Source organism: Leopardus geoffroyi, chromosome B1 (genome assembly GCF_018350155.1).
Source record: "Leopardus geoffroyi isolate Oge1 chromosome B1, O.geoffroyi_Oge1_pat1.0, whole genome shotgun sequence".
Classification (NCBI taxonomy): domain Eukaryota; kingdom Metazoa; phylum Chordata; class Mammalia; order Carnivora; family Felidae; genus Leopardus; species Leopardus geoffroyi.
In genome coordinates this window covers 162,827,403-162,853,585 of record NC_059327.1, presented here as the reverse complement: position 1 = coordinate 162,853,585, position 26,183 = coordinate 162,827,403, and the positions used below count along the sequence as shown (strand labels likewise).

General features: G+C 38.7%; 2 protein-coding genes across 33 annotated transcripts in view; one reads left to right on the top strand and one right to left on the bottom strand.

Annotated features, from left to right (window-relative positions):
• The window catches only part of FIP1L1 (factor interacting with PAPOLA and CPSF1), an 82,712-nt gene extending 64,938 nt beyond the window's left edge, over positions 1-17,774 (top strand). For all 30 annotated transcript variants that reach the window (XM_045474045.1, XM_045474038.1, XM_045474055.1 and 27 more), the window contains 3 exons: positions 5,548-5,761; positions 13,693-13,830; positions 14,402-17,774. In XM_045474045.1, the coding sequence (XP_045330001.1) occupies positions 5,548-5,761; positions 13,693-13,830; positions 14,402-14,549 (500 nt within the window). In that variant the 3' untranslated portion in view covers positions 14,550-17,774. The remainder of the gene's footprint in view (positions 1-5,547; positions 5,762-13,692; positions 13,831-14,401) is intronic.
• LNX1 (ligand of numb-protein X 1) overlaps positions 15,482-26,183 on the bottom strand; it is a 186,065-nt gene continuing 175,363 nt past the window's right edge. For all 3 annotated transcript variants that reach the window (XM_045474036.1, XM_045474034.1, XM_045474037.1), the window contains 4 exons: positions 23,449-23,626; positions 21,081-21,309; positions 16,427-16,585; positions 15,482-16,064 (listed from right to left, as the gene is read on the bottom strand). In XM_045474036.1, coding sequence (XP_045329992.1) covers positions 15,929-16,064; positions 16,427-16,585; positions 21,081-21,309; positions 23,449-23,626 — 702 coding nt within the window. In that variant the 3' untranslated portion in view covers positions 15,482-15,928. The remainder of the gene's footprint in view (positions 16,065-16,426; positions 16,586-21,080; positions 21,310-23,448; positions 23,627-26,183) is intronic.

Genomic DNA, 26,183 nt, shown 5'->3' with positions numbered 1-26,183 from the left:
TGCAGTTAGCCTGGGGTGGGTCCTGCGTCTATCTTATCCTTGTAACTTGGGATAACTTAAATAACCTAAATCCTTTTCCTCCTCTGTAAAATAAAGTTTGAGCATAAAGGGCTCAGCACAATGCCCATAATATGTAAGGCCTTGGCACCCATTACTTGTTTAATTATTTAAAATTTTATTTTTACCTTTTTTTAAGGCACTTGTCCTTTTCTTTTTCATGAGATTCCTTGTATGTTTGTTTCCGTACACATAAACATGAGGAATAGCCCATATCAGAAGGAGTAAGACTTCATTCTTGAGGTTACCTATACAGTTTCCTTGTGGAAGATTTCATTATTTAGTATTTATTAAGCATTTAGCTTTTTCTCAAAGTAATATATGCAAATTTTTAATCAGTATATTAGCAAGAGTTTTCTTTTCACTCTTTCCAACCCCAACACCTCTCTCAGAAGCATTTTTTTAAAATATGAAGGACTTCTTTAGTAATAACAATTATAAAGCATATTGCAAAAATTAATGAGAAGAAAGGAGTTTTCTTCATCCTAATCAAACAAAGCTTTGGAATGAAGATGATACATCTTCCTCTTTGTTGGTAATTCTGTTTTACCTTTGTTAATTTATTTTAGGATTTTGTAATTTATCCTCAAACACTGCTTACTAATTTTTCTTGATGTGCATATTAATATATTAAGAATGTGCTCATGGCACCTGGGTGGCTCAGTCGATTGAGCGTCTGACTCTTAATTTTGGCTCAGGTCATGATCTCATGGTTCATGGGATTGAGCCCCATGTCAGGCTGTGCGGTAAAAGCACAGAGCCTGCTTGGGATTGTCTCTCTCTCTCTCTCTCTCTCTCTCTCTCTCTCTTTCTCTTTCTCTTTCTCTTTCTCTTTCTCTCTTTCTCTTTCTCTTTCTCTCCCCCTCCTTCCCTCCTCCCCTCCCCTGCTCATGCACATTCACACATACTCTCTCTCAAAATGAATAAACTTAAAATATATTGTGCTTATAAAGTAAGACCCAGTTAAAAAGTATTTTGGAGAAATATCAAAGAACTGCAGAGACCAGCATTTTTGATGCTTTTTAGTTCTTCTGATGGTCTGCATAGCATTTGTATATAAGCTTATCACTCTATTTCTTGATTTATATAACTATAGATACCATCTGTTATCATCCTCTTATGATAGATGTGTATTTTGCTCACTTACAATCACTACCCCTCTCTTTTCCCCACCAGTGAAGTTATGACTATTTTTGTACCTCTTTCTGTTATCTACATGTCCTTGGTTTCATGTACTATCAAGTGTCTATCACCAGCCAAATTTCCAGGTCTTCACCTCTTCTTCCCCCTCCGCCTGCCAGCTTTGGTCAGCCATACTTCTGCTTAGGAACATTTATATTCTGTCCTGTAACCCAAACTGTCTGTGCCCTGACAAATTTTTTATTCTGAAAGCTAAACAATAAACCATATTTACATTATTAGGACTATATAAATATTGTATAGAGATAATGATAATACTCAAGCCCTGAAAAGGAGAAAGTTCCAATGGCAAATAGAAATTACCTTTTTTTTTCTTAGACTTCATCAACTGTAAAATCATACTACATTTTAATTGGGTTCATATTTGGGGTGCCTGGGTGGTTTCCGTCGGTTAAGCATCCAACTCTTGGTTTCAGCTCAGGTCATGATCTCACAGTTCGTGGGTTCAAGCACCGCATCAGGCTCTGCACTGACAGTGTGGGGCCTGCTTGGGATTCTCTCTCTCCCCTCTCTCTTGGTCCCTACCCTGCTTGTACTTGCTCGGTCTCAAAATAAATAAACTTAAAAAAATATAATTGGATTCACATTTGAACTGTGACTTTCTCCATCTCAGGGTTTTTTTCCCCAAAAATGTTTTCAGATTTTGTTTTTCATGTATGTCCTTAAGCCATCCGGTGTTCATTTTTGCCTGTGTTATAAGGTAATGGTATAATTGTCCCAGTGTTATTTGTTGAATAGTTTATCCTCCTTGAGGGATTTATAATGTCCCATCCATCAGATTTCCATGTATGCTTGAATCTGTTTCATGGCTTCTTAGACTTGACTAACTCTCCTTTGCTAATAATGCCACATTAGCTTAATTACTGAGTTTTCTAGTAAATCTCCTATCTGGTTCAGCAAAATCTACCTACTTATTCTGCTTCAGAAGTATTCTGGTGCCATTGCTCTTACATATCCATTCTGAAATCAGCTTTGGAAGTTCCATGAACGACTGTTTTGAGATTTAGATTAGTGACATTTATATTATGCTTACTTTAGACAGAACGCTGTTAACTAATGTAGTCCTGACAGCTTTTAAAGCAGGTGTACTGTTACTATTCCCATTTTATGGATGAAGTAATTGAAGAACAGCCAGATTAAGTGGTTTCCCTGGTACCACAGAATAAGTGGCAGAATCAGGAGCTGAAACCAGGCAGCCTGGCTCCAGAGTCCTTGCTGTTTGTAAACTAGATTGGAATTACATTGATGCTTAGATCATTTTGTGTGGAATTTGTATTTTACAGCATTGAGTCCATCAACGAACAAGGACTCTCTTCATTTATGGAGATGTTCTTTAATATATTTCAATCAAGTGCTATAATTATCTTTACACAATTTTTGCACGTCTTTGGTTAGATTTAGTCATTGGTATCTAATGTTTTTGTTGTTTTAAGTGATATATTCATTCGAAATTCCTGTTTTGTATTTGCTTGTATTTAGAAATAGGATTGGTATTTGTTCTATTTATACATATAGTATGTATATAGTAATCAATATGTATATTGATCTTGTAGCCAGTTATCTGTTGAACTCAGTATAATTTGTCTATAAAGGCTTTTTAGCCTGTAATACATATCTGCAGATAATGATTTTGTTACTTTTCAGATTCTTGCTTCCCTCCCTGTTTTTTGTTTGTTTGTTTGTTTTGTGGGAGGGTTCTTAACTGTTCTGACCAGCATCTCTTTATAATGTTGGAGTACTGAAAGTGGAGTTCTTGTCTTATAAACCCCCCCCCCCCCTTTATTTTTAAGGAAAATGCTTTTACATTTTTACTACCAGGCTTTTTTTGCTATTTGTTTTTTGATGGAGTCCTATATCAGATCAAGGAAAGTTTTCAAGAGCCTTTAAACTGAATGGATTTTGAGTTTTAATCAAATGCTTTCTGAGATAACCATACCGTTTTTCTTCTCTAATCTGCTAATGTGGTAAATTTCTAAATTTTTCTAACATCAAGTCATTGTTTATTTGCTAAGATAAACCTAATATGGTCATGATTAGTTATCTTTAAAAAAATAATAATAAACATTGATTGATTTAGGATTTTGACATCTATGTTCCTATGTAAGATTAGCCTATAATTTTTCTTTATTTGTATTGTCTTTAACTGGTTTGGGTATTAACAAGCCACGTGGGATGAGTTAGAGAATAATCTTTTTTTTCTATTCTTTGAAGTTTATATATTAGAATGGTCTGTACCTTATAAATTAGTAAAACTCAACTGTAAAAATGATCTAGTCTCTTGGGAAGGTTTCAAGTGACTGATCAATGTCTTTCATAGGGGAACAGTGAAGATTTCTTTCCATTCTTGAGTCACGTTTTGGTAAATTATTGATCATTTGAAATTAGTCCATTTCAGCTAAGTTTTTAAATGCATAGGTATAAAGTATATCCCCTGTATTCTTAATCTCTGTAACATCTGTAATTGTGGTTTTTTTTTGGTTTTGATTATGTGGCCTCTTTTTTTCTTAATCTTGCTAGAATATTGTTATGTTTTGTCTAGTCTTCAAAAACCACCTTTCAGTTTTTTTTTTTTCTTATTGTATGGTTCTTTTCTATTCTACTTTATCTTTATTATCTCCTTTTTGTATGATTATTCTGTTTGTGTCTAAGTTCTTAAGCTTTAGACTTCGATCTTTTCTAATGCATCTAATGTTTTTTAAGATTAAATTTCTCTCCAGAACAGTTTGCATCCCTATACTTTTGATGTCATATTTTTATGTTCAGTTCCTAAATGATTTAAAATTTATTTTTTTTTACCCCTGCATTTTCGGAAATGTGTCTTTAATTTGAAATGTATAGAGATTAGGTTGTCTATTTTACTTATGAAAGTACATAATGTACTTTTATAAGTGTTCCATATGTGCTTGAGAAGAATGATTATTATTTAGCTGTTTTGGGCAGTATTCTGTTACATTCATTAAATCAAGTCTGTTAACAGTGTTTTGCTCAAATCTTCTATTATCTGTAGTGAAATTGTTTTGTCTGCTTATACTGGCAGTAATTGAGAGCAGTTATGTTAATCTTCCATGATCAAGGTGGATTTTTTTATTTCTATATATTCAAGCTATTTTACTCTCTAAAAATTTAAGCTTGTTTGTTAGCCAGCTGGAAGTTTAGTTCTGTCTCTTGGTGAGATGCAGCGTCTATTCCCTTTTCGTGGCCCTTTCTGTCCAGGTAATCCTTCTTTGTGAGTCTGCTTTGTTGTTAATCTAGCCTTTTCTGAAGAGCTACAGAGATTAGGGGGATTGGTATTTTCCTGTTCCTCCCATCTTTCTGCTTTCAACCATTTTGTTGTTTTTATGTCCTTTATGTTCAGAATATTAGAGGTTTTGTTTTTTTGTTTTCAGAGTTTTTCAAAGTACTAATCAAACTCTTTCGTTTAACTGGTGAATTCAGTCTCTTGAATTACTGTGATTATTGAACTGATCAAACTTGTCTTCTCTAACCCTCATCCTTTCCAGGTCTTTTTGAACTGAGTTTTTCAGATATTTTTTTAAATTCTATTTTTCCTTGTAGTGTTTTGAAATTATACATTTTGTTTCTATTATTTTAGTGGTTACTTTTGGAATGTATTATGTATATATTTCATAGAAGTTCTTTTGGTGAAGTCTGTTAAAACTTCTGCTCATTTAAAAAAAAATTTTTTTTTAACGTGTATTCACTTTTGAGAGGGAGAGAGCATGCGTGCGAAGGGGAAAGGGCAGTGAGGAAGACAGAGGATCCGAAGCCGGCTCCGTGCTGTGAGTGCAGAGCTTGATGCTGGGTTCAAACTCAGTGAAACATGAGATCATGACCTAGGCCGCAATCAAGTGTCAGCCGCTTAATCGACTGAGCCACCCAGGCGCCCCCACTTTTGCTCATTTTTGAATCTGTGAATGTCTTTGTTTTATTCTTATTCTTGAGATTTAATTTTGTTTAGGATATCTTTCTAGGTTGACCATTACTTTCTCTCAACACTTTGAAGATGTCTGGTTTATGTTTTTAGTATTGGAAAGTTTGTGGTGTATCTAATTCTGGTTCCTGTCTTTGTATGTTAGGGCTTTAAGGTTTGTTTCTGTATGTTACCCCAAACTATGGGTATTTACCATGCATTATTTCTCTTTTCTATTTATAACCTAGTTTTCCATTATAATCTATAGATGAAACATTTTTGGTGGGAGTTTTGTCTTGTTTTTCAGTAGAGTTTTGTCTGTCTCATTTTGTTTAAGTGCCATAACTTTTGTTTTGAATTGTTTCTGTCTTTTTCTTTAGTTGCCTTTCCCCACCTTCCTGGTTCTGCTCCTTCATGGCCTAGTCTTGTGGATACCAGCAAGCAGTGGGACTATTATGCAAGAAGAGAGAAAGACCGAGATAGAGACAGAGACCGAGACCGGGAGCGAGACCGCGATCGAGACAGAGAAAGAGAGCGCACCAGAGAGAGAGAGCGGGAGCGTGATCACAGTCCTACACCAAGTGTTTTTAACAGGTTTGTTGAACGTGCAGGAATTCGTACACATGTATTTCATGTACACTTTAGAATTTATATTTGGTGCAAGGATGGAAAATCTAATTCACTTGGGAAAGGATTGCTTTAAGAGTAGTTAGTATAACCAATGAAAAGCATTAAGGCTTTTTAAATTCCTAGATGCTTTCCATTATGCAAAACAATAATCTTCAATTTGTTTACTTCTTCCTTAAAGGAATTTGAAAATATTTTTATCTTTTCATCTAAGATTTTTATCTTAAGTTTAAATAGTTGGCAAGAGATAATTTCCAGTATATTATAAACATTACAATTTTAAAATAAAATCACTCAAATTTTAAACATACCCAGTGGGTTAAGAGCATTATAGTGATATGCTAAACCTCGTCATCATATTTTGTAAAAATGCATGTAACAGACTCTCTTTTAACAGTTGGAAATTTCACATTTCTCTGTTTGAATTCTTATTTCTGAGCAACTTTCCCCAAAGAATTTTATTCCTCTGTAAAATATTTTTATTCTTGAATAAGTTTTTAAAAATGGATCATTCTATCCATTTTTCTTGCAGCATACCTATGGTAAGTTTAAATGTCTAAAAAATTTATGACTGTAAGATTAAGTATTTAAAAAAATTTTCCCCTCATTTTAATTATTACTTATTTAAATATATATAATTTTTTTTTTTCAACGTTTTTTTTTATTTTTGGGACATAGAGAGACAGAGCATGAACGGGGGAGGGGCAGAGAGAGAGGGAGACACAGAATCGGAAACAGGCTCCAGGCTCTGAGCCTTCAGCCCAGAGCCTGACGCGGGGCTCGAACTCACGGACCGCGAGATCGTGACCTGGCTGAAGTTGGACACTTAACCGACTGCGCCACCCAGGCGCCCCTATTTAAATATATATAGATAGAGCAACCTTTGAAAATAGTTTAGTGGAACTACATCCCTTAATATTATGGAGGACTTCCTCCCATCCCCAATTAAGTATATGTATTCATGAGTGAATATTACTGTGGCTAGGAAAAAACAGACTTTTCCATTAATTATGTTTCTTCTAAAAAAAAATTATATATATACATATATATATGTATATATATATATATATATATATGTATATATATAAGCCTTGTTCACATAAAATACTTAAATGAGAATTGATGGAATTTTGTTGTGGCTCTATCGTTTAATTAATTGAGCACCTGTAGATTCAGTGATATGCCAGATTTACATAGGTAACCTGTCATCAAAACTATTATTATTTTTTTTAATGTTTATTTTTGAGAGAGAGAGAGAGAGACAGCATGAGCGGGGGAGGGGCAGAGAGAGGGAGACACAGAATCTGAAGCGGGCTCCAGGCTCTGAGCTGTCAGCAGGCACCCAGGTGCCCCTCATCAAAATTATTTTTAAGGATCTGTCGGCTCTATCAGCTATTCAACTTTCTTGAAAGCAGAGAACTGGAAACCTCCTGGTTTGTGAAAGTATTTGTTACTCAGTGTAACTGTTTCCTTAGGCTGCCATTACCAAGTCTGACACACTGGTGGACTAGAACAACAGTATATCCTTTCTGCAGTTCTGGAGGCTACAGGTCTGATACCAAGGTGCCAGCCTATCTTCCTCATTTTCATAGGCTCTGAGGAATGATCTGTTCCATTTCTTGTAACTTCTGGTGGTTGTTAGCAGTCCTCGGTGTTTTTGGTTCTGAGATGTGTCACCCCAGTTTGTGTTTCTGTCTTCATGTCTCATCTTCCCTTCTGTGTCTCTGTCCAAATTTCTCTCTGTTTATAAGGATATCAGTCATTGGATTAGGGTGCAACCAAATCCAGTATGACCTCACCTTGACTTAATTACATCTGCAAAGACCCTGTTTCCAAAAATAGTCACATTCACAGATACAGGGGTTAGTGCTCGAACTCATCTTTTTCAGGGGGCGGGAGGAGACACAATTCAACCCAGTACATTCAGGAATTTAAACTGAGAAAACTAGAATTTATGAAAGAACACCAAAAGGGCTTTACTAAGACTTCTCAAAAAACTTCCAGTTATACTCGTTTAAAGTTACTTTTAGATGCATCTTTTTTTTTTTTTTTAATTTTTTCAAAGTTTATTTATTTCGAGAGAGAGAGAGAGACAGACAGACAGAGTGTGAGTGGGAGAAGGGCAGAGAGAGAGGGAGACACGGAACCCGAAGCAGGCTCCAGGCTCTGAGCCCTCAGCACAGAGCCCCCACGCGGGGCTTGAACTCACAAACTACGAGATCATGGCCTGAGCCAAAGTCGGAGGCCCAACCAACTGAGCCACCTATGCGCCCCAGATGCATCTTTTTAAACTTAATATGCTCAGAAAGAATTGTTCATTTTAGTACATCTTTGCAGATAGCCTTTAAAACAGACTTTAAATATTTTCATGCAAACCTTGGAGCTGCAATTTTTCCTCATTCCATTTATGGAAAATAGCTACCGTATAACTTAATTGGTAAAAGACAGCTCTCATCAGTCCTGACAGCCAAATCACAAGTTTTTATCAGAAAAGAAGTCTGATTTCATTTTTTTGTTCACTTTAAATGAGTATAAGGTGCTGCTCCTCAACACTTTTGATTTGCTTTTCTTCAGAGGGACTTCAGTGGATTTTGTTTGTATGTTTGTTTGTTGTTTTAACTAGGTCAAGGAAAATTGTTTATGACTTCCACCACACTACTTTACATACAGTATATCTGAAGTTAGGACATCCCAGAAGACAGAATACTCCCATTTCTTACTCCGTATTTTATCCTTGACAGAAAAATGTGTCAGATAGGAAGACTGAAAGCCTTATAGAAGCTTTGTTATTCCTTGAATAAAATAGATCTGACATTAATATTTTAAATTAGATATCTAAAAAAAAATTTTTTTTTTCATGTTTATTTTTGAGACAAAGAGCATGAATGGGGGGGAGGGTCAGAGAGAGGGAGACAGAGAATCCGAAGCAGGCTCCAGGCTCCGAGCTGTCAGCACAGAGCACAACGCAGGGCTCAAACTCACGGATTGTGAGATCATGACCAGAGCCAAAGGTGGATGTTTAACTGACTGAACCACCCAGGAGCCCCTTAAATTAGATATTTTTAATGCCATGATTGTTTTTGCACCCTGAGTCAATGTATCAGAGTAAAATTGGTAAAAGGAATGCCTTTTGTAAAGGGCTAGGAAGTTGATTGTGAGAGAAGAGATTGGAGAAGCGGCATGATGCTTTACCCGCTGGTATGTATCATTACGCAGTTCACGTTTAGGAAAGTTTCTGCAAGTTGTGGGTGGCAGTCGATGCCTCAGAACGTTTTGTGCCACTGGAAAGAATTCATACGCTGATGTGGTACTGGCACGTGTGCTGGTCTAGAGAATAATTCAGAATTCTCCTAATGATCCACAGGTCCCAGGCCAGTACACCTTCCTACACTTTAGAACACCCAGTTCTCTCTCAAGCCAATATATCGCATGTTTTAGCTATGCTGAACTAGATGGTATTTTGGAAATCCCCCATAGTTCCATACTCGTTCATGTTGTTCCTGTCTTCTGTGAGCTTTTCTGAACCCCCCAAAAAATGGAATTATTTCCTTCACTTGCTCTCTAAGTATTTAGCGTATCTTCTTTAAAGCATGTCTTTCTTGGGGCGCCTGGGTGGCGCAGTCGGTTAAGCGTCCGACTTCAGCCAGGTCACGATCTCGCGGTCCGTGAGTTCGAGCCCCGCGTCAGGCTCTGGGCTGATGGCTCAGAGCCTGGAGCCTGTTTCCGATTCTGTGTCTCCCTCTCTCTCTGCCCCTCCCCCGTTCATGCTCTGTCTCTCTCTGTCCCAAAAATAAATAAACGTTGAAAAAAAAAAAAAATTAAAAAAAAAAAAAAAGCATGTCTTTCTTAGCAAGCCTGTCTAAGGGTGTTGGTTACCATCTTCCATTTCTGTATTCTCAGCACTTTGTATAGTTAATGCCTAACATGCAATGATAAAATGCCATACGTTGCAGGGGAGAAAGATGAATATAGTAAAGACAGTTCTGAAAGCTGTTGTGTGAAACTCTGTTTTAGCTAGGCAGATTTTGAAATTCAGAAAAATCAAACTTTATCATTAGGAAAGCATTAATTTTAGCATCTCGTTAAAATATCAGTCTTGGTGGGGTGCCTGGGCAGCTTAGTCAGTTAAGCATCCGACTTTGGCACAGGTCATGATCTCACAGTTTAGAGTTAAAGCCCTGCATGGAACTACCATCAGCACAGAGCCCGCTTCAGATCCTCTGTCCCTCCACCCCTTCTGTGTCCCTGCATATGCATGCACACACACACTCTGTCTCTCAAAAATAAACATTTAAAAAATATATATACAGTCTTGGTACCATCACAATATAGAATGAAATGAGTCAAAATAACTTTTTTTATACCAGCTATTTTTATGGATGGGATAAATGTACATAGTTTTCTGATTTTGCTAGATCAGTTAAGGATGTGAGCATATACTTGATTCAGGCAGCATTTGTTTTGTTAGATGTGATCATGTAATTATAGACTTCTTGCTCCAAAAAGGTCCTTAGGGATTATCTAATCTAAATTTTGACTTGGCAGATGAGGAAATGGATGTGTGAAGAAATTAAGACAACGGTAGAGAGCTATATGGGCTACTGAAAAAAGTGGTTGAGATATTACTTAAAATCCTTTTTAGTCTTGAAATTAGTTAAAAAATTCTGTTACTTTTTATTTTTCTTATTACTCTGTATGCACTTTCTTTATCAGTGGGTGGAGGTGATTCATTCATTCATGTAACTGACATTTTCTGATCCCTGTTATATTCCAGGAACAGAGCTATGTGCTAAGGATACAGAAATACTCACACACTATCCTTACAGATTTAAGCATGTAATGTTGTCAAGGGGACTAGGACGGGTTAGTAGTTTTAAGTGTTACCTAAAAAAAAAAGTGCCATAAGAAACAATAGGATTTATTCATCTTTTATTTATTCATCTTTTTCCTTCCTATAGCTCCTAATAGTGACTGTAGGAGCTGGTAACATTTTATTAAGCATAAATAAGTAAAGGTTGATACAGTAAGTATGTGTGTAGGTTTTGTGTTTCGGTATGAATATAGTGCGATGGGATATGTGCTGTTAACCTTGACCACATAGTGCGTAATTCTGTTAAATTCAAGAGCATTACTTTCAGGCAATGAATTGTTTCCCTTTTTTAAAAATTTTTTTTTGTTTATTTGAGAGAGAGAGAGAGGGAGAGGGAGAGCATGAGCAGGAGGAGGGCATAGAGAGAGGGAGACACAGAATCCGGAGCAGGCTCCAGGTTCCGAGCTGTCAGCACAGAGCCTGATGTGGGGATCGAACTCATAAAATGTGAGATCATGACCTGAGTTGAAGTCGGACACTTAACTGACTGAGCCACCCAGGCGCCCCAGAAGCTGAATTTTTTCTAATGTAATTCAAATGGATATATTTGAGATAGCACAGTTATTTCTAGAATGTACATGTTCACAAGGTGCTGAACATAAATTTGATATACGTAAGAAGACTAAATTGAATTGCTTTGCTAGAGTTCATAAATTCTTTGTGTAAATAATACATTTATAGAATATTTGAGGCTAAATTCTCTGATTCTTCAGTTTCAAATACACGCATGCACAGATGTTACTCAGTTTTTATGGAGACTTAAAACGGTTAATAGTTAAACCACATTTGATTTTCATATTGGTAAGCTGTAGGGCATCAGGAGTCAGTGTTTACCACAATCTGACTAAAAGTTCAAGGACAGAGCAGCAAAAGATAGAGGAATTTTGTGTTGTTCTGGATTATCCCAGGAATAGTGTTCTCTGGAAAACCCCAGTGAAGTATAAAAGTAAGGGCCATTTTTCCTAAAGACTGACATTTTGAAATAAGGCATGTAGTGTGTGTTATCTTACAAATTACAGGGTCATTGTTTTCAAAATTATAGACCAGTCTCAACATCTGTTTTTTAGGCTGCTTAAGTGTGGGCCCGAAAGAAGGCTGGTCATTTTAGGGTGTTTGAAGTGAGCTGTAATGATTTCCAGGCCTAGAGAAACCTTTGCGCCACAGCTGCTTATCAGAGAAGGGGACGGAAGGACAGATCCTCATTATGTTCTGTGTGTGAGGCCGAATCTTCCGACACCACATCCTGTGGCTGTCTTCAGAATCTTAGGGGCCTCACAGCTAACAAGAGTTGGTGTTAGGATGAGAGAGAAAAGAGGGTTACAAATGACAAATTGCGATAATTGACCTTAGTTATTTTTATGTAAACCCAATACAAAGAAGGCCTCATTTTTATGGAGGATACTATTTATGATAATCGTTTGTCTTGGTTATTCCCCTTAAGAAACATTATAAGAGAGTCAGTCACTTTTATGAAAAAGGCTCTGCTTCTAAAAAATTGAGCACTGAATTGACTGAAGATGGGGAGAGCCTGCATGTTAGCTGCCATTTATTGAGGGCCCACTGTTGTGCCAGTTCTCCGACAACCTTGAAAATGACACTTGCCAGTTTTACAGATGAGAAAACAGGTCCAGAGAGGTTAACTAATTTACCCTGGGTCACACATTTAGTCAGTAGCAGGATCAGGATGTGGTCCTTGGTCTGTTCTGCACTTCCCATCTTAATGCAGTGCAGCATTGCATTTCAGGCCCCATGCTTCCACTGTCCAAATACAGAGTATATGTTTATGGTCAGAAAATGTGGATCCATGTGGGTACATACAGTATACTTTTTTTAGTAAGTTTTTGAAATGTTTACTGTATCTCAGGCAGGAAGAACTTGGTCAATAATAGGAGACGTTAGTTGTAGCACTACTGAATCATTACTTTTGGTAGGAGACCATAATTAAGTTGACTTTTTCTCTCATGTGGCTCATACTTTTAACTGATTCTGTGTCCTGTTACTTTTACTCATATACCTTAACATCTCGATGCGTCATGCAAGTTACTGATTTAATAATTTGTATTAAACCTTTCTAGAAACCAGAGCCCTTTAGTGTGTAGTGTTCTAGAAGATATTTTTATTCTAAGGGAGTTTACTGATAATAGGTTGTAGAAAGTGTTGACCTCTGTGAACAACAACCAAAAAAAGATCAGAAAGATTAAGAGAAAGCTGGAGGGAAGACCGTAAGTGAAGAGATGCAAAAAGAGGACCAGTCTAGAGAGGTTAAAGAAAAAAAAAAAGAGACTACCGTCCAACTCTAGCCATGAGTCCTAGCTTCACCAGTCCGTTCGATCTAAAGTCAGGAAATGGAGCTGCAGCAGAGGTGTGTGCACTTGCTGTCGTCCAGGGGACTCTGCCCGTCCCCAGCCACACATGTACCCACAGTATTAAGCAATTGGGATGTCAGACTGTGCGTCCACAAGCAGTTCTGCCTGCATTGTGTGTGGATATTGTGGAAGCTGCTTTGATGTCCTTCTGTTCTTCAGGCTTACATACTTCATGAGATGAATGTATTCTTCATGTGATTGAAGAACGTAAGCACTTTCATCTACTTTCCACTTGTAGCCATTGTGAGCCAGGTATTTTTACTTATAAAATCTTGGGCACACAGAGATTCTAAAAATATAAGAGTTTTCGTTGGAAAGCTAAGATATACAAACATGCTTTTAATTTTAAAAGGAACAAAAGAAAATGAAGCCAATGAAATTTTAAATCTGTTATTGTTCCCAGTTTTTTGGGGGCAAAAACCCTCATTGTTACATAAAATTTCTACTCAATAACTGTGAAAGCACAAAACAAAATTGGAACTTTAACATGTAATTGTTTTATATTAGATCTAGTAATAATTGGGGAATGGCATCGTTTTCCTCAGTTCAACAAATGTATTTTGCATCTATTCTGTATAAGATGCTAATAACAACAACATGGAGGCTTCTGGTTTAGACTCAATTAGTCCAGTTGTCATGAAAAGTTTTTATTCCAATTTCAGTGACGAAGAACGATACAGATACAGGGAGTATGCGGAAAGAGGGTATGAGCGTCACAGAGCAAGTCGAGAGAAAGAAGAACGACACAGAGAGAGACGACACAGAGAGAAGGAGGACACCAGACACAAGTCATCTCGCAGGTTTGCTCTCTTATAGTGAGTCACTTGGAAGCCAAGAGACGTTGGTGTAACGTTGGAAAGTTAAACATTTCCAAATAACTGGTAGACCATATGTGTTCCTCGTTGGAGGATTAAGAATAAGGTGTTGAAATAGTTGGTTCTTAGAGGCTCAACAGAGGTTTTGAAACCTAACAAGACTGCATTTAATACTCATAGACTTACTGCATTGTCTTGGTGGGAGAGGGTTTTGTTTAGCATGTGAACCTGTAATAGTCTTAAATTCTTTTATGCCTATTTGCCCAAAGTCAACCCTAGAAATAATTTCCTTTTATGATTTAGTGCTTCCATTTCTAATTTGTAATAGTTTTTCTGAATAAAGTATACGGGCTCTGAGACTCTAGGATAATATCAGGAAGGGGAGCTTGTAATGTAAATATAATCTGTATAAAATCACAGAAACTGATTACTCCTCAAAATGTGCTTGAGAAAAAGAATGGTTTATTTAAAACCCAGTATTGAGAATTTACCTAGAATTTACTAGACAAAGTGGGGTTTTTCTCACTACTTAAGAACACACCTTTTTTTCCTTCAGTAATAGTAGACGTCGCCATGAAAGTGAAGAAGGAGACAGTCACAGGAGACACAAGCACAAAAAATCTAAAAGAAGCAAAGAAGGAAAGGAAGCTGGCAGTGAGCCTGCCCCCGAACAGGAGAGCACCGAAGCTGCACCTGCCGAATAGGCGTGGCTAAGGCCTTGTGTGTCTGTCAGGGCCAGAAGTGTACCATAAATCTTGTTATTTTTCTGGATGATGTTTAAGAAATTTACCTTTAATCTTGTTCTGTTAGTATGAAAAGTTAACTTTTTCTCAAAATAAAAGAGTGAATTTTTCATGTTAAGTTAAAAATCTTTGTCTTGTAATATTTAAAAAAAATAAAGACAGCAATGACTTTGTATCCAAGAAAGTAATGTGAATGAGTCACTCAGCAGGGAATTTTAAAGAGCTGTGTACATACACAGTATCTGATGAAGGTCAGGGTTCCACCGTGGCCATCATTTTCTTGAGTTAATCAAATACCAGTCTCTTAAGAGATGGCGCTACAACAGGCACCTCTGAGTCTAAAAGTTAAGGGCAGTCTTTGTCAGCACTGCTGCGGCTGAAGACCTCAAGACATGGTCTTGATATCACAACTTTTTGATGGGTTTTCAGTGGAACTAAATGGGGAACTTTGATATCCAAATTAGTAAAATCTACAGGCCTTTGGGTGGTGTCTGAAATAACCTGCCCGAAGTGTAGTTTCTAGCGCAGGCACGTGGACAGATACCCGTCACTGTGACACAAAGTTGAACTGCTTCACGGCTATCTGCAGGAGCCAGGGTCAAGCTGGTTTGGCCTTTCTTGACGCTTTTTCCAAGGCTCATTGGTTGAGCAGCACGTGGAGTTTTTACATAGTTACTAGCTAATTGTGAATGAAAAGACAAGAGCTTTGCATTAGTCATTTCCTATTACATCTAAGAGTACAGGTTTATAATAGTCTGTGAGCATTTTTAGGGATAAGCCTTAGGATGTATTTGTCAGTCATGGTAACAACATGGTTTTGAGAGAATCCGTTACTAGGATCCTGTAAGTAGTGGTAGTAGAAATGAACTTAATATCACATACTAAAAGACAACTATAATTTGAAAAATATTTATTTCTCATTTGATGAACAGTTTCTTCACCAGTGCACTTTTAAAATCCTCTGGCTGTAAATTGGTTTTTGAATGTCCATAATGTACACTTTACACGCCTCAGCATATACCAAATTTTTAATTATAGGATTTGAATTCAGTGGGGGCATACAAATTATCTCAGCCATGTAAGAGCTTTTTAGTGAATAGAAAAATATAAACAGAGCTGTAATGTGAAATCCTCCACGCTGAATAAGAACTATTACTAATGTTTATATTTTGAGAATTACATTTTCGGAGGTGTAATGGACTTTCATCAGATCACACTTTCCTGACATTAGTTTACATTTTTACAGTCTATCCTTTAAATACAAAAATTGACAAGATAAATATATTGTTTCAACTTAGCTTATTTGTGGTTTTCTGTTTTCCTACGACCCATCATTGGTTCTATAAAAAAGTGCCAGGCCAAGAAACAATAGTAAGAGTAATTTTTCCTTTAAGTTCCTTCAGCATCCTTGCCAAGCAAGCATGAATCATTCCTGATGTACTTCTACCGTTGACAGCCAGAAGAATGTCCCCACATCTAAAAAACATAAATCAACCCATGATGAACATTTTGGTCTGTAGCTAAGGTTAATGCAAGTGTATCTGGTGGTCCTAGCTCTTGCTACATCTGTCAATCTTAATTATATAAAATTCTTTAAAAAACCTTCTAATGAAGGCTTTTCCCCCTCCTCACTTGAATTCTGCACACACTCTCCATTCAGCTTCTGTTAGGATGCTAAAAGTATGGGAAGTTGCTGTATGGGACCAGGGAATTCTTAGAAATTGAATGCTATGTAAATTTTTCTTACCAATAAAACAAGGTATGTAATACATGCGATATTTCTAATGGGGCCATGCTTTTGCATATATAAAACACTGGAAATAAGCCATCATTATTACCTAATTCTTCCATCATTGTATGCTGGTGTTCCTTCAACAATGGACTTAATAAAAAAAGGTTTGTCCCCAATGTATTCTTCGTAACCTCCTACAATGCAGAAGCCCAGACTCCCGGCTGTGTTTCTTCGTAATATGACATCTTTACAGTTATACAGGTACCTGAAATAGAATGTAAGCAATTTATCTGCACAGATTGGTTGAACTCTTAGTAATAATTAGGATTCATCTCCCGTGCCCTTTATTGGCATTTTTCAGACTAGCATTGGATGGGTCTTACTCAAAATTGTCATAGCCCAGCGACCTTTTGTGCTGTTAGCTGGCTTTTTCCAGTTGAACTGTTTTCCGTTGCTAAACACCCCTTAAAAAATACTACTATGTTTTGTTTACATGTTTAGTGGGAAAAATAAGCCTATTTTTGGCTTAAAGATTCAATGTCTCAATTTATATTAAAAAGTTGGAAATGCCTAAATCCTTATTGATGAGCCAATTCAAGCCTACTTAGCGACATATTTTTATTTACTTGTGGATATAATTTTAATGCAGACAAAAATCCTTTAAATGATTAATCTCTGTGAAAAAAAATTTAAACCTAACCCTAACTTGCCAAAGTTTTGACTCTTGAAATAATACCAGTTTAGATGTAGCTCCACATGCTTGACAGGTTATAGAGAAGTATGCAGGCATAAAGTGAATGGAAATCGAGGTACTTTTAGAGATTAGAAGAATGATTCATAAGGGAGGAGAAAAAGTAAACCAAATAGCAAGGTACAGAAGGAATGGGAGAAGGAGAGGCCACAGGTCTTCTGTGAATGGGTACAATCCTCCTAGAGGTTAGAGGGAAGGAACTATTTGGTGGCAGCTGGACCAGTGTTGACACAGGTGCAAAGCAAGTGCAAACTGTGTTACAGTTGTGACAGGTTGTGTGTCAGGAACTGGATTGGACTAAACCCCCCCCCCAGTTGAGGAACTGGTTTAAAAGAAAGCATTTTCATATTGGTAAAAATCAAGATATGATTGTTTTGTTTAGAAGCTGTACCTTAAAATATTAACTGCCTTTTGGAAAACCAATAAACTGTCTCATGTGAAAGGTTTTGTTAAGTGATGACGTTGGTCATTCTATTTGTTACTGACCTTGCTAATCAGTGTAAATGTGACTTCATGACGTTGCTGATTCCAACTTAAAATAAGCTTTGACTTTGGTGGATAACTTTAAAATGTAGTGGTAAAATTCAACTCTGTTTTGTTTTGTATGTGTTGTCACACATAATTTACAATAATTTCTTTCACTGATAGCTGAAAAATAACAATTTTCTTTTAATAAAACAACAACCATATTTTGATTGCAAAATATTCATCTGCTGTATTTCACAGGAAGACCTCTGGTGTGAAACGTTCACCCTGTAGGATCTGTGGCGTGTTAGATACCACATTTGCATGGCGGTTCACTGACTAGCTCATACACAACGCAGGTAACTGACAGTTCTCCAGACACCCCACGGCATTACATTCCTACCTGTGCCCAGTACTGGGGGGAAAGCAGATGAAGAATTCGGTGATTCCTACCCAAGGTCATCAGCAAACATCTGTTACCATTTCCCAGCCATCATTCCTTAAAACATGTAAATGGGTACCTAGAGCAATACTTGAAACAGTATTTCTCATTCTTTGACTATTGGATTTTTTCATGGAGTATCACCTCGGATCTTTAATTTTTATTGAATATTTGATTTCATGTGGACAAGCTATAAACCTCACCATCTAAAAATTCTGTTCTAGTGTAAAAGTTTCAACATAACATGAATGAATTGTGTCTATTTTCCTAGACTCTTGTTTTGATACTGGAGATAAATTGTGTCTATTTTCTAGACTCTTGATACTGGAGAGAAAGTACTGGGATCATCTTTTAGCAGATGTTTATTGAGTGTACCACATTCTGGGCACTTGGGGTATCAGTGAATAGACAAAAACCCCTGACCACTCTGCCATGCATTCACGTAGATGGCAATGTTACTGAGAGATTTTTCACTAAGTACTCTCCTTACTTTTGTGTTGAGTAGTTTAACTTTGTAACATAAGAACTCAGTACTGTAAACCCCTTCAAAATCAGACCTTGAGGAGTACTGGGCATTTTTTTCCTCAAGTTAAATGATTTCACTCCCCATTGGGAAATGTGGAAGCTGGCTTTGATCAATGATGCGGAGGATTTACCTTTGAAATATTAAGCGACTTTAAATTCTACAAATGTGAGTTTTCCTATTCTGAAACTCTCTAAAATTTAGGGCTCATTGAAGAAGAGTTGGATAATTTAAAAAAAAATAGCAACGAGTTTAGTAATTTTCTCCCAGTGAGAAAATTACGGTTACCTTAAAAAATAGACTCCATGTGAACGACCATGGTGAAGTCTTGGGTTGCTCAAGAAGCTGTAAAATTTTGTGACACTGGCTGTTCCTTCTCAGTCTCCAAGGATTCCCCTTTTCTCAGCAGACCTCAGTGTTTCACTGAGCCCCTACACTACCAAAGGGTGGTTCTCAAAGTGTCTGGAGATCAAAAACTCCTTTTGCCTTTCAGGGAGTCCAGAGATCAAAAAATAATTTTATCGTAATAGACATTATTTGCCGTTTTAAAAACTCTCATTTTTCTCATGAGCGTTTAAGCTCAGAGAACACAGGATGGGTGATCTGGCAACAGAGTGAATGCAGAGGTAGATGTGAGAGTCCAGTTACCTTCTGTTCAAGCCAAAGAGTAAAGAGGTTGGCAAAAAATACTGCTACTCTTCTCACTATCTCACTCCGAAGTCTTTTCTGGGTTCCCCCAGCACCCTGTGCCTGCATAATAGTAACACACATGAACTCATTTCTCCCCTATCCTACTGGTCCAGATGAGAGCATGTTTTGAAAGACTTCCAGATGTGGAGTGTGGCCCTGGGAGCCAACAGAAAACGAAGCAGAAGGTCTTTGGTGATTTCTGAGTCCCCTTGAGTTGAAGAGCACCTGATGAGTTGTAAAGCTGAGGGGTAATCCTGGAGTTGCCGCCTATGGTGTGACCCTCAAAGCCTCAACTCTGGCGCTTTACAGAGAATGTTCGCCAACCCCTGACTTTGACTCTTCCTAGAAAAACACACAAGGAACTGGTAACCGTGATTACCTCAGGGGAGTGGATCTGAGGGGACAGGCATGAGAGACTCACCCTGCACCCTTCTCCCCTCTGGTGCCTCAGATTTCTTCTGTGATTATATTACGGTGAGGGGACGAGGGGCCAAAGGAAACTAAGGGCCGCCAGGGTGACCGAAGACCAGTGTTGTCTGTGCTGGCATTGTTTCGCACTTCCTGTCTACTTCTTTTAAAGGAAATGAACCAAATCCAGACTACACTTCTGGCAGGAGCAGAGAATCGCTGCCTCAGGCCAGGTGACAAAAAAATGGAGAGAAAGCCACTCGGTTGGTTATATTTGGAGTAAAAGCATCTCGCATTTGTCCTGTCTACCACGAATGAGGAACTCTGATAGATGATGAGTAGCTTTCAAGCACGCAAAAACAAAAAACAAAAAAAACCCTGCTTTCATAGACTCCAGTTTCAGAAAGATTAAAAAATGTTAGTTCAAGTAACTCTTCTTCCACTCAGGCTCAGTCCAAAATGCTTGCAGATTTTCAAACTGCCTCAATGCTCAATTTTCAACTGTTTAAAAATGTCCTTATTTTAAAAATAATCAACTAGGAAAGGCTCAAAAAGGAATCTAGGTCAGTGTATCTGAGGCAGGGATGTTTTTTAAAACCTCATTTGAAATTTGGAAAAAAAAAAAAAAAGACAAAGAGACCGTCCTATCTCCACCCTCAAGAAAAATGTCCTAAAACCAAACATCCTACTTTTATTCATTAAATCCAACGGCAGCATTTCATCTTCAGTGACTCTAATATTTAACATTTACATCACGCAGTTGGAATTTGTAAGGCAATCCTTTGAAGGTCAAGAGTTTGTGCTCTGCTGCAGGTGTGCAAACCCCAATTTATCTGTTCTTCAAAAATTTAACTTCTGCATCTAGCCATTTACAATGTCCTTAAAAACTGTCCTGACGTGTCTGTGTGAGACAATTTAATGGTTTCACATAAGACTTCGGTTATGTCTCACTGAAATGACGACCCGGCTGCTCCCTGAAGTTTTCTAGAACTTAACAAGAGTAGGAACTAGAGAGTCTTGAGACATACCCCTCAACCAGCACATGCTTCAACATCTGGGTACACACAAGATGTTCTGCTGAAGGGTTTTACCTCTGCAAGTTCTGAGGATTCCACTAGCAAAGTAAGGGAAGGTTCCAGAGTGGAGGAGCCTGGTTGGGTTTTAGCCTTCTGCCCCCGTCAGCTGAGCTCTCTCTGCTGCATGAGCCATACAACGTACAAGGGCAGCAGCCCAGGAGCTCCTCAACGTGAGCGTCTAACAATGTTTCCACATCCAGGCTTTCATCCTGCTCTGGGATTTCCGCATGCATTTTCAGTAACAGAAGGGAGGACAGACTTCTTTCAAATGGTCTCACAATCAAACGTGGGGCTCACAAGGATGCTAGTGCCACGAACGTGGCTAGTGCCGAGAGAGTAAGAGTGGTCCGGGAAATGCAACGGTTTCCTCCCACATCTCCACAAGGATGTCAAGTTGGGACTCACCGTGGTAATTCCAGCCACATGATCCAGGACGGGGACCAGTCTCTGGCCGGGGCTACGTTGTGGTTGGAGTCCAGGGCTGCTGGGCTGCTGCTCGCTTCCTGGGGTTCACGTTCTTTGACTTCCAAAGCTTTCAGGACCACCAAGGAGGATGTGCTTTTCAATAATGCAACTGCCTCACTCCGGCTGACCTCTGTTAGTTCAATCCCGTTCACGTTTAACAAAATGTCACCTGATGGCCAGAGAAGCAGAAGCTATCTTTAGTGAGAGCGCAAATAGGAACTTCTAGAAAAGTGCAAAGGGGCAGGGGCTGACTGCGATGTGGGGAGGTGAGGAGGGTGAAGGGCCATGTCATTAGCCTCTTGCACTGACATGAGGCTGAGTTCTCCAACAGCAAAATGGCTAGCGTGTGGGTGTTTCACGGCACTGGGAAGTTATGTTTGGAGGTTTCTAAAGCATACTCGTTAGTGTTTGGTTCTTGCCTTTAAAAAACAAAAAGCAGGGGCGCCTGGGTGGCTCAGTCGGTTAAGCGTCCGACTTCGGCTCAGGTCATGATCTCACGGTCCATGAGTTCGAGCCCCGCGTCGGGCCCTGTGCTGACAGCTCAGAGCCTGGAGCCTGCGTCACATTCTGTGTCTCCCTCTTTTCTGCCCCTTCCCTGCTCATGCTGTGTCTCTCTCTGTCTCAAAAAATAAAATAAACATTAAAAAAAAATTTAAAAAACAAAAAGGGAAAGCAGGTAGATAAATTAGCTTCGTTTACCATTCAATCAAAGAAAACCTACTTCTTCACTTCTTGTTTCTCGGTTTTAGCACAAGAGAGAGCATTTGGCAAAAGCTCCAAGTACCCACACGGAGCCTGGCATGCGGTGGGCGCCCAACAAATGTGGACTGCCTGAAGAAGAGACCACCCCTGAAAGGGTCTGGCAGAGGAGAACACAGCAGTTAAGAAAAACAAGCTGGAGCGATGCTCTTAAAGAGGGGAAAGGAGTTAACATTGTGGTTCACTGCAAAGGTGATAGTAACTTCCATCGGTTAAGCACCTACTACGTGCAGGGCCATTTCCATACACCATCCCGCACAGTCCTCTGCTCGCATTCTCTCGCTAACAAGCCATTTCTTGGCGGACCTCATCACTCTCCACCCCGGTGCTTGGGTGAAAAAGAGCAAGAGAAACCAAAAGACATACCTCTCCTACCTCCAATTTCTATTCTTTGATCTCTCTCCTAATCTCCTGCCTCCTTTGACTCTCATCTTTTTCACACAGAATAACCGTAGCAAGAGTAAAAAGATAGGAAGAGACAGATGGGAAAGGCTTGACCACCAGCCCAAGCCCTGCCTGACCCCAAAAGAAGCACTGTTAGGTTGGCCAAAGAAATCCCTTACCATGCCCCCCCCCCCGCCCCCACCCGTGGCTCCTCAGGCTGAACAGCTGTACTTCAGGAACTTCACATGATCTCCTGAATCTGAATCTCCTTCAACGACTTAATTGCTCAACCCTCTGAGCTACCCCTTCGTGGGAATTGACAACATTATTAAAGATACATACTTGGCATCACCTTCCTTCATTCAGAGTAACCCAAGACACATAAGGTTAAAATAATTAGGGGCGCCTGGGTGGCTCAGTCGGTGGAGTGTGCAGCTTGGACTCGGGTCATGACCTCGCAGTCTGTGAGTTTGAGCCCCGCGTCGGGCTCTGTGCTGACAGCTCAGAGCCTGGAGCCTGCTTAGGATTCTGTGTCTCCCACTCTCCCTGTCCCTCCCCTACTTGTGCTCTGTCTCTCTCTGTCTCAAAAATAAACATTAAAAAATTTTTTTTAGATAATGAAACTTTTTTTTTTTTTTTTTTTTTTTAACCAGTGGAAAAGAACCTAGCATGGTACTTTCCTGATAAATATTACTTCATGGTAAATAATGTAAATGGTAAATAATGTAAATGGTAAATATTCACTGGCTCAAAATCCATGAAAGTATTTCTCCCATCCAACCCACGAAATGGAACAATTCATGAATAGGTTCATCACGGGATCAATCCAGCAAAAGAATCACTTAGAAAGAATGGAACCAAATTATGCCATTTAGTTGAGGCCACTTGCTCATAACTGTAGAACTTCTCCATCACTTCTTGGCATAGTTTGCAGATGCCCACTTTATTAGCAAGCCAAGGGGCCCACATCGACCCACATAAACTAAGAGGGGTGAAACCCAGTCCAGCAACTAAACCCAAACCAGTCAAGATCAACTGGTAACAGAGGTCCTGGGCAGATCAACATCTCATTCTCTTGTTAATTCTGGAAGCAGTTACCTAACCCAGCAAGCTGCTAATTCATTTTTAACCCTCTGCTGCCCCAGTACTTTAAATCTCTTTTTACCTGTTTTTATTCTTCCATCTCTGCTTATGACTCCTCCGGGCTCCACACTGATGACATAGATAGGCAAATCCCATTCCCTATGTGATGCTCCCCCTGCAACGGTCATGCCGAGAGACTCGCTGGGGTCTTTTCGGACACTTACCACCTTCTCGTGGCAAGTGACCACAGGATGGAGGGGCTAAAGGTACAGACAGAAAAACAAACAGCATATCTGTTCACAAGTGGGTTTGCATTTCCTACATACAAAAGCTACCAAAGCTGGATAAATACAGATGGTAGTCCTTGCCCTCACAGAGAAAGACGCGCTCAGACACCCCACACTTTGCCTCCACCCTCAACAGAGTTGCATTATCCCAAACTCTATAGGCTCAGAGAAAGTTTACATTTCAAATAGAAATGGAAACAAAAAAAAACAAAAAAAAAAAGGAAGAGGAACAGGTTGGAAACCACTGCAGAAATACTAAGCACACAAAGTGAACTACATCCCAAATATTCCAAGTGACTCATTCATTCCTGATAGCAGGGGGTATTTCCTAAAACTCTTGTCATTCATGAGTATCAGGATTTTTTTCTAAATTAGAAAAAGGTATTTGCAACAACATGAATGGAACTAGAGTGTATTATGCTAAGTGAAATAAGTCAGTCGGAGAAAGACAAATATCGTGGAAAGACAAATATCGTACGATTTCACTCATATGGGGAATTTAAGAAACAAAACAGATAAACATAAGGGAAAGGAAGCAAAATTGAGATAAAAACAGAGAGGGAGACAAACCATAAGAGACTCTTAAATTCAGAGAACAAACTGAGGGCTGCTGGAGGGGAGGTGGGTGTGGGGATGGGCTAAAGGGGTGATGGGCATTAAGGAGGACACTCGTTGGGATGAGCACTGGGTGTTCTATGAAGTGACGAATCACTGGGTTCTACTCCTGAAAATCATTATTACACTGCAGGTTAACTAATTTGGATTTAAATGAAATTTAAAAATTAATTGAAAAAAGGAACTGTAATTAAATAGTCTTCAGTTTAACTTGGGTAGAGGAAGTCAATTATATGGATTTCATAGATATCCCATTCAATGATAACTGGGTTCTCCCCAGTTAGCATCTTCACTCTTCACTCTTCACATATCTCTGAAAAATATGCAGTTCTACCCTTGAATTATATTATGTAAAAATATAGCATACACATTGTGTAGCATACATTGAAGACCAACTTTTGAAAAATAAGAGAACTGTGATTTTGATTCAACAACTCTAGACCAAAAACAGTCAAAGCTGCATGCAGTGTTATCTTAAAGCAGTAAGAGTTGGTCAAGGGCGCTGTTTACCAATGAATACAAATCAGCATGTACTTTTATTTTTTAAAAAAAATTTTAATGTTTATTTATTTTTGAGAGAGATAAAGAGACAAAGTGTGAGCAGGGGAGGGGCAGAGAGCCAGTGAGACACAGAATCTGAAGCAGGCTCCGGGCTCTGAGCTGTTAGCACAGAGCCTGGTGCAGGGCTTGAACTCATGAACCGCAAGATCATGACCTGAGCTGAAGTCAGAAGCTCAACTGACTGAGCCACCCAGGTGCCCCTCAACGCATACTTTCCTAAAAATGTATTCTCCTCCCTGCTTGTGCAATGACTTGGGCACTAAACGGGAATGTGCCCTGCAAATAAATATTTCTAATACTTGATCAGACCTCAGAGAAGTCTCTGGCTCAAGAGCGAGTTTACAGTTGTATCTAAAGGAAGAAAATTAGAAAACACATCTGGTAAAAAAAAAAAAAAATCAGGGTACAAAAGACAGTGTAAGTATACTACCTTTTGTTTAAAATGGTGTAGGAATGAGAATTTGTATTAATATTTGCATTTTCATGAAGAAACTCTGGAAACAAAGAGGTTTTTTGGGCACAGAGGGGGGGAACTGGACAGATCAAGCATGGGTGAGGGTCTCCTTCCTGTATCATCTCCATTTTCTGAAACCTGGGAATAGATTATCTGTCCAATAAATCAACTGAATGATAATTAAACTTCTGTAAAGTTGATGGTTAACATCATATAGAATTACTGCCTGAATGCATGAGTCCATTTTTAATGCTTCATTATGAAGATAAGCTTAAGGGGTTTTTTTGTGTGTATTTATTATCTCACAATTTTCTATGGTATAAAATTACCCACTTCTGTTCTAATGGCCTTATTGCATCCAGTAACAGCCTGTTGACTGTATCCCTAGCACTGAACATAGCATTTGGCATATTCAAGATGGTAACTATGTGTTTGTTGAATAAACGGGTGACAAATTACGGCTGACACGAATTGTTTTTGGTAGTGATGAAATACTAAAATAGGGATTGCAAATTATTATGGCAAGGTATTTGTTACAATTAGTGCTTACAAGGTCTGGGTTGTGTGTTTCTCTAAACCCCCAGAACCTTGAAGAGACTGGTCATCAGACGCGGGTTGCAAAACGGAAATGGGACCTTCTTCAGGGCAAAGTTTCAAAATAAAACAGAGAAGTAACAGTTGTGTACACAGTGGCTCTAGTATTCCAGAGTAGATCTGGAGGTGTTCTCAAGGTCCGTTCTCAGTATGTAACTTTTCTCGTCCACAAAGCAATGAGATGTAGGATGTCTCTGCCTTTAATCACAGACATCTCTCAAAAGAGCCCTGTTTGGACATGCAGACAGTTCTGAAATGCACCCAACTCAGGGCTAAGTTCTAAACCTGGAGACTCCTACTGGCTGC